General features: G+C 36.9%; 1 protein-coding gene across 2 annotated transcripts; it reads left to right on the top strand.

Annotated features, from left to right (window-relative positions):
* The first annotated feature begins 4312 nt into the window (after nucleotides 1–4312).
* FABP7 (fatty acid binding protein 7) lies at nucleotides 4313–8900 on the top strand. Of its 2 annotated transcripts, XM_008007184.3 has the most exons (4): nucleotides 4342–4689; nucleotides 5112–5284; nucleotides 5921–6022; nucleotides 8547–8900. In XM_008007184.3, exons 1-4 carry the CDS (start codon nucleotides 4617–4619, stop codon nucleotides 8595–8597), a joined length of 399 nt encoding a protein of 132 aa, XP_008005375.1. In that variant the 5' UTR covers nucleotides 4342–4616; the 3' UTR covers nucleotides 8598–8900. The 2 variants fall into 2 exon arrangements, with proteins under 2 accessions (XP_008005373.1, XP_008005375.1); XM_008007182.3 differs by lacking the exon at nucleotides 8547–8900 and having other exon boundaries at nucleotides 4313–4689; nucleotides 5921–6559.
* Nucleotides 8901–9232: the final 332 nt, after the last annotated feature.

Below are 9232 nucleotides of genomic sequence, written 5' to 3' on the forward strand. Positions count from 1 at the left end.
AGAATTACATAAGACTCCACATAGTCAAAGCTATCCTAAGTAAAATGAACAAAGTAAAAAGAACACATGGAAGCATCACATTACCTGACTTCAAAAGATACTACAAAGCTATAATAACAAAAAGTGCATGGTACTGGCATAAAAACAGACACATAGACCAATGGAACTGAATAGAGAACCCAGAAATAAGTTTTTGTATTTACAGTTAACTTATTTTCAACAAAGGTGCCAAGAATATACACTGTGGGAAGAATGATCACTTCAATAAATGGTGTTGGAAAAACTTGATAACCATATGCAGAATAACGAAATTAGACCCCTATTTCTCACTGTATATGAAAATCAAATTAAAATGAATCATAGACTTACATGTAAGACATGAAACTATGAAACTACTACCAGAAAACATTGGTAAAAGACTTCAGGACATTGGTTTGATACAGATTTTTTAGTAAGACCTCAAATACACAGGCAACCAAAGCAAAAATTGACAAATAGGACTATATCAAGTTGAAAAGCTCTGTACAACAAAAACAAAACAAACAAACACTAAACAAAGTGAAGAGAAAACCTACAGAATGGAAGAAAATATTTGGAAGCTATCCATCCAACAAGGGAAGATGTAAGGGATTCAAATGATTGAATAGCAAAAAAATAAAATAAAAATCAAATTATCTGATTGAAAATTGGCAAAAGATCTGAACAGGTATTTCTCAAAGAAGAGATAAAAATGGACAACAGACATATGAAAAATACTCAACATCACTAATTATTAGGGAAATACAAATCAAAACCACAATGAGATATCACCTCATCCCAGTTAAAAAGGCTATTATCAAAAAGGCAATAAGAATGTTGATAAAGGGGCAATGCTTATACACTGTTGTTGGGAATGTAGATCAGCCACTATGGAAAACAATACGGAGGTTCCTCAAAAATCTTAAAATAGAACAAACACATGATCCAATAATCCCACTGCGGTGTATATATCCAAAACAAAGAAAATCCGTATATCAAAAGAGATATCTGTGCTTCCATGTTTATTACAGCACTAGTTACAATAGCCAAGATTTGGAATCAACTGTGTTCATCAATGAATGAATAGATAAAGAAAATGTGGCATATATACACAATGAAATATTATTCAGCCACAAAAAAGGAAGGAAAGTTGTCATTTGCCACAACATGGATGGAGCTGGAGGATATTAAGCGAGCTAAGCCATGCAGAGAAAGAGAAATATCACATGTTTTAACTTATATGTGGGAGCTAAAAAAATTAACCTCATGAAGGTAGTGAATAGAACGGTGGTTACAAGAGGCTGGGAAGTGTAGTCAGGAACATGGGATGAAGAGGGAATGGTTAATGGGTACAAAAACACCGTTAGGTGGAATTAATAAGTTCCAGCCTTTGATACCACAACAGGTTTACTATAGTTAACAATAGTTTATAGCATTTTTCAAAATAGCTAGAGAAGAATATTTAGAATGTTCCCAACAAAAAGAAATGATGAATGAGGTGATAAATGTCGTAATTACCCAGATTCAATCATTACTCATGTATGCTTGCATCCAAATATCATATGTACCTCATAAATATGCACAACTATTATGTATCCATAAATGATTAATTTAAAAATAATCAATTGGCTTTTTCTAAAATTTCTATTACAGATATCTGTATGGCAACATGTATTCTTTTCTGCCTATTATAAGATTAATATGCAACCAAAAGAAATCTGCCTCTAAATTGTGGGGCTTTTGTGTTTTTGATAAGGTTTAAAGGAATCAGAATTGCAGGAATATATGCTCTACGAATAAATATGTCACCATCTCATATTCTTTATCTAGAGAGTGGAAGAAATAAATGGGTATGCACAAATATTTCAGCACTCACTTGTGATCTATAAAGGACTAAGATAAAGATGTATAATACATGATTCCTGCTCTCAACAATTTTATGTTCTTAGAATACAAAAAGGAAATGATATATTTTAGAACAATACTTACACATTCTACCACTATAAACGTGTTTTATTAGATGAAACATATAGTAATAATGTGTAACAAAACAACTCAGTTTGAGAATCTTTACTAGAGAAATAATTTGCATAGATGAAATAGTCATCTGAATTTTAGCTGTAAACTGAAAATAAAATCCTAAGCACTCCCACATACGGAGCAGACCCCCTTTTGGCCAATGGACCCCCTCCCCCCCAAAAAACCTTAAAATCTGAATTCCTGGCCATAAAAGGAAGGGAAGTCAGATATACTTCTGACTTTTTGGAATACAGACACATCTGACAGGGATTCATGTTAAAATAGAGATTATGAAACTGACAAAACAGACTCTTTGTGGCAATAAGACACCAAACTATAAACAAGATCTAAGGTAATGCAAAGCAAGAATTAGGCCATTAATCTTGCTACATAGCATCCTTATGTTAATTTTAAACATTTCTTTATGTCCAGCCTGGGCAACATGGCAAGACCTTGACTCTACTAAAAATACAAAAAAATAGCCAGGCATAGTGGTACATATCTGTTGTCCCAGCTACTCAAGAGGGCTGATGTGGGAGGATTGCTTGAGGGGTGGAGGATGCTGTGAGCTGAGACCATGCCGCTGCACTCCAGCCTGGGTGACAGAGCAAGACTCTGTCTCAATAAATAAATAAATAAATAAAATAAAATAAAATAAACTTCTTTATGTGGACTCCAAGTTTTAGACAGAGCCTTACTCCTTTAACCAAGTGCAAATTAAATGATCTCTGAACTCATCCATAACCTATAAGCCTCCAGCTTCAAGATATCCCAGCTTTTTGAACTGAACCAATGTATGCCTTCCATGTATTGATTTATATTTTTGACTGCACTTCATGGCTCCCTAAAATGTATAAAACCAAACTGTAATCTGACTGCCTTGGGACTACTGTCTCAAGGTTTCTCCGGTTTGTGTTTTCCCCGGGCCTCAGTTGCTCACATTGGTTCAGAGTAAACCTCTGTAAAATGTTTTACAGAGTTTGGTTTTTCTGGTAACAAAGCAAAAGAGATAGGCCTTGACATCAAGTCTGATTTTAGTGGTAAAGTATTAGAAATGATTCAGAGGTCTCTGACTTGTACAGTTGGGTGCATGGTGGTATCAGTCACAAATAAAGTGAAAATTGGAAGAAAAGCAGTTGTGAAGGAAGACTACAGATTTTATTAAACAAGCACCCTTGAGACACCAAAGAAGCAGCATGTAGGTGCCAGTTAGGGTAGGAGGCCTTCCAGTCCTTATCTGTTGGATCTGGTGTGGATTGGGTAGAAATGTGCTGGGCTGCAGTTTAATTGGCAGGGGAGAGAGAAGGGCAGGGAATACCAAGTGGGATTCTCCTGCTCTGTCCCCAGGAGAGGCAGGTAAACTGCTTTCGTTGCTGGTCCGCACCAGTAAGGCAGGAAGGAATCTCTTTGGGTGAAGGGGAGTTTCAGAGACTTCCTTTAAATACTCTACTTAGAACCCTCAAGGTATTTGCCATTCTTGGGGATCCCTGAGTTAGGGCAAATTGAAACAAAGTTCTTCTGATTCCTACTGCTCCTCCAGTTCCTGCCCTTCCCCATCACTAACTCCCAACAAATGTACAATGTACACAGATTGTATTTATGTAGATGTGGCCTCAGGAAATCAAAAGGTCCTAGAATGCAGGTAATTTAAAGTCTTACCAAATAATCTTCTGTCCAGTTTTTCCACATGGATTCTATAATCTATTCAAGGAGGTGGGGGAAGAGCATTCTTTTCTTTATTTTTGTACCTCATTAGTAAGTCCTAACCATACTCTTCCTTAGATCCCTTTTCCAACTCAGTCTTGTTCTCACATTTTTAGAAAGGACAACGGGATCTTTAAATTCTCTCAGTTTGTGTTGGGAAAGGACCCAAATTAGTGTGCTTCCTCATTGACAGTCAGAGTAGCCTTCAAGCAATATATCTAGGGAAGGCATTTACACCTCCTCCCCCTCCTCTTTTTCAGTTTGGCATACTCTAGCTTGCATTGTGCTCTCCCTGTAACGATGAGAGAAAATAACACACAGTATTCACTCTCCTTTGTCTGCAAAGTCTGGCATTTCAGTGGTTTTCTTTAAGGGGGTCCTCATTTGTGACCAGCTTTGCCATTAACGGAAATCAATCTGAATGCCCCATTGTGCATCTTCTTTCTTTCCTTGCAGTCTGAGATTGCCTTTGCCAAGTTTTTTCTCACTGAACTTGAAAGACCTTCTCTCATTTTCCCGTTCCCTGCCTCCAGCCCCATTGAATCCCTGCAGAGCTTTCTCAGGCATAAGGGCTGTAGTGTGACGATTGGGAGGAACTCGACCTACTCCGCTAACCCAGTGGCCTGAGCCAATCACAAAGAGGATTGGAGCTTCACTGGAGCGCTCCTTCCCTTCTCCTCCCTCTGTGACAGCCTCTTGGAAAGAGGGACACTGGAGGGGTGTGTTTGCAATTTAAATCATTGGATTTTTGCCCACTCTCTTTCCAAATAAGAAGGCAGGAGCTGCTTGCTGATGTGTAAAAGGTCTTCTGAGCTGCAGTGGCAATTAGACCAGAAGATCCTCGCTCCTGTCTCTAAAGAGGGGAAAGGGCAAGGATGGTGGAGGCTTTCTGTGCTACCTGGAAGCTGACCGACAGTCAGAACTTTGATGAGTACATGAAGGCTCTAGGTAGGTAACAATAAGAACGCCTGTTCTCTTCTTATCGTGCTGCTTTAGATACTTGCAGATTTCATTTTTCACTCATCAGGTCAGCAAGAGGCAAAGACAGATCACATTGTCCTGATCAGATGCTAGGCTATGCATTTTCCACTGAATGGAGTTTTTAATGTGGCACTTGTTTGCCTTCTTACCCAGGGCCAAAAACACAGAGCATCTGCTATTGTGTGGAGAAAGTGAAGCTTCTCTGACTTTTTTGGTTTTCTTCTGCATGCACTTATGATCACAGTAGTGTTTTACATGATTAATGACTAATCATGTTCTAATGAAACTTACACTTTAGAACCTGGATTCCGTAATCAGAAAGCAGATTCTTGCTTTGCGAGTTATTTTGAAAGTTGCTGCAGACTGTACTGTTCCCTTTGCTATTTTAGGCGTGGGCTTTGCCACTAGGCAGGTGGGAAATGTGACCAAACCAACAGTAATTATCAGTCAGGAAGGAGACAAAGTGGTCATCAGGACTCTCAGCACATTCAAGAACACGGAGATTAGTTTCCACCTGGGAGAAGAGTTTGATGAAACCACTGCAGATGATAGAAACTGTAAGGTGAGAAACTGCTTCTTCTCCAGAGTGGGGATGGGGAGGGGGGAATAAAGATAAAGATTCCCAATGCATGGTTTGTTTTTTTTTTTAAGATGTTGGAAAGTGTAGAATATTTTCAATATTTCAATCCAAGGAGAAATACACCAAAGTTAGTTTAGTGTGTATATGTTATATTTTGAACAATGGGTACTTGCTATAGCATAAACCTCAATTGTATTTGTCTCTTACCATATACTGTTCACATTTTATATCAAGCTTGTATTTCAGAAAACATTTAATAAAGTTTGTTTGAAAGAGAGAGTGCATTTTGTTTAATTCCCCAGGTTGCCTCAGATTGACTAAATGGGCAGTTTGCCTCTTTCTAAGACTTTCTTTAGAAGGACGACTAGCTGCAAAGCACTAGTTTAGGATTTTTGTTTTTAATATATTAAATTTTTGTATTTAGATGTATACTTTTTAAATTATGAATTATTCAAATTTAAATAATAATCTAGAAGTAACAGAGATAACAATAGGATAATTAATTGATCATGATTTATTCGATTACACAATTCTTTAAAAAATCACATCATTTGTCTTCCCTATCAGAAATCTGAATTGTATTTATTGCTATGTTTTGCATTTCATTGTTGGTCTCAGTCTGTTGTTAGCCTGGATGGAGACAAACTTGTTCATGTACAGAAATGGGATGGCAAAGAAACAAATTTTGTAAGAGAAATTAAGGATGGCAAAATGGTTATGGTAAGTAATGACAATTCTCCATTCTTCCTTGTTTTTTACTCCTCTCCCCACACCTCTCACCTCCTTCCCTCTTCCTTCCTCCCCCTTCCATTCTTCCTCCTTCCTTCCTTCTTTAATAATACATCACTGGCAAGGTTCTTTAACTATATATAAAACAGGGGAAACAAAAAGATCCTAGCTAATTGTCTTCTTCAGCTCAACAACTTTGATTGCAGAAAAAGAGAACATTTCATGTGTAGTTAAAAAAATAAAAGTTGCCATTGATTTGCCTAAAACTGTGTCAAAAGATTTTTTTGTAGGATAACGATGGATGTCTCTCAAATAAAAGTTAAATATAAAGCCCATAATAACTGAAATATATAAAGATAATTGCTATTATAAGAGAATCTCAGACAGATGACTTTATAGCTCCTGTAATAAGAGATATTTAGTCTATATTTTAATTTATAAAGTTACAAAAGTTCAGTGCAGATAATTTAGAATATAACAGAAAAGTATAACAAAAAAGTTAAAATCCCCTCTAATTTCTCATCAGAGATAACCTTTTTTTTTTTTTTTTTTTGAGATGAAGTCTTGCTCTGTCACCCAGACTGGAGTGTAGGGGTGCAATCTCGGCTCACTGCAACCTCCATTTCATGGGCTCAAGCAATTCAAGAACCTCAGTCTCTCAAGTAGCTGGGACTACAGGTGCAAGCCACCAGCACCAGGCTGATTTTTTTATATTTTTATAGAGACAGGGTTTCGCCATGTTGCCCAAGCTGGTCTACAACTCTTGAGCTCAAAGTGATGCTCCTGCCTCCTGCCTTGGCCTCCCAAAGTGCTGGAATTACAGGCCTGAGCCAAGGCTCCTGACTCCCGTAGAGAACCTTTTTGTTGTTACTTCTTTCCAGTTTTTTCTCGAATGCATAATATGCCTTTTAAACATATATATTTAATACTAGGTAGTCATTAAAAATATCTTTTTCAATCACCCTCTTCTTACTTACTAGGAATTATCTGTAAAAGAGGATGTATTAGTGTCCTAAGGCTGCCACAACAAAGTATCACAAACTTGGTGACTTAAAACAACAAAAGTGAATTTTCTCAGTTCTGAAGTCTAGATCCCTGAAATCAAGGCGACCCTAGGGCCACTGTCCTTCTACGGGTCCCCTCCCTTGCTTCTTCCTACTTCCTGGGTGGCTCCTGGCAATCCTTGAGGTTGTTGGGCTTACAGTTGTATCACTCTGATCCATTTCTGACTCCATCTTTACAAGACTTTTTCCCTGTCTGTTTTTGTCCTAAATTGATCAAACGTAAAATAATTAACAAATAATTTCTCTAATGATGGAGTAATATCACAAACGAGAAGAAATACTATGCCTTGACCAAGCCCTCCTCAGACACTTTTTGTGTGACCTGCAATGGTATATTGATGATACTGACATAGGTGGGTAGGCTCATTCAATTTTGGAGGAAGGTGTGAGAATGCTTTACACAGTCCTTGTAAGATGACAGCAGAGAAAGTTTTGTTGTTTAAGAATGGGGACTCCTGTTTCCTTCTCCATTTGACTACTGCAATGAGCACTGTTCTACACTGAGATATTCATGTTTCTGTGGAGATGGAGGTGGGGAGCAGAGGGACAGTTTTCCTTTCATGTTAAAGGATATTTGCTCACATTTTTTGGCAACAATCGACAAAAGAAAGGACTCGTTTCTAAAAGATTCGCTCTGAAGTTCTCCTTTATGCTTTTACCTCCATTTTTTTTTTTTCTTGAACACAGAAAAGTAGATAGCTCAATCGTGGCGTGCATGACTATGATCAGGCAAGACTGAGTTCAAAAAGGAAGATTAAAGCAATAGACTACAAGGATACACTATACTCCTGAACATCCCATCAATACATGAAAACAATGAACACTAAAACCCCCTAAGTTCTGTAAAGTGGTTTTATAGCAACTTTTCAAGTTAGATTTGACATTAGAGTAATGGAGCTGATGTTCCACATCCTATCCAGCTACCTACCTGGGTTCACATAGGCTAAGCCATGACAACCAAAGCAAGAAGAACATTTGTACCTTTACATTTTCCTCTTGAGTTTGGAACAAGTCATTCCAAATACCATCAGCTCAAATGATTGGATTTTCTAATGACTGTTCAAAATTTATCTAGGTTATGAATTGAAAACTGTTATGTAAACCTATTATACAACTCATTCACTTTTAAATCAGGTAGCTGAGAAAAGAATATAGACACTCCATTTCTCACACTTAATCTGCTCAATTACCCTGATAATTTAAGGCTAAAGAAATTCTTTTGACCTGAATCTAAATTGCTAATCTCAGTTTTTGCTTCATTCTCATTTCAGAGACATAAACTATATATCAATATAGCGTCTCTTTTCAAGATGTAAAATGCTTATGCAGCATTTAATGTTTGTAAATGTCATTCTTTCGCATGATACTTAGATTACATATATGATGATCTTTAAAATTCAGTGACTGATGTTCCTGTATAAAAAGATTTGATTATCTTTTGAACCTTGCAGACCCTTACTTTTGGTGATGTGGTTGCTGTTCGCCACTATGAGAAGGCATAAAAAAGTTCCTGGTCTGGGCTTGGAAGAGCTCTTCAGTTTTTCTCTTTCCTCAAGTCTCAGTGCTATCCTATTACAGCACGGCTGATCATTAATCAGAAGGTTATCCTTGGTGTGGAAGTGGAAAATCATGATTTAAAAGCTTGTTACTCTAAGCAACTAGCCCAATTTTAATCTGAAAATTTATCATGTTTTATAATTTGAATTAAAGTTTTATCCCTCCCCTTTTTTTATAAACAACCGAATATATTTTATAATTTCTTTTGGAATGTAAATCAAATTTGAATAAAAATCTTACATGTGAAATTTTGTTGTTGTTTTTAATATCATTAATCTGGCTAAGAACTCTATATTAAGACAATTTTAAGTACAATAGTCACTCTTACAGCATAAAGTAAGGCTGAAAAAGGTAGCACTTTGCTTAAAATATTAATTGAAAAAATAAACAAAAGCCTTAGAAAATATGGAAATGCCACAGTTTTGGTTGAACCTTCTATGAAGAATCTGTGATAATTAAATTCATTTGGCCAGGCCCCAGAGACGCCTTGTACAGTGGGTTGGAAGTGGTGTCTTTTTTCTTTTTCTTTTTTTTTTTTTGAGATGAAGTTTCACTCTTGTAGCCCAGGCTGGAGTGCAGT

This window comes from Chlorocebus sabaeus, chromosome 13 (genome assembly GCF_047675955.1).
Source record: "Chlorocebus sabaeus isolate Y175 chromosome 13, mChlSab1.0.hap1, whole genome shotgun sequence".
NCBI classification, from domain to species: Eukaryota; Metazoa; Chordata; class Mammalia; order Primates; family Cercopithecidae; genus Chlorocebus; species Chlorocebus sabaeus.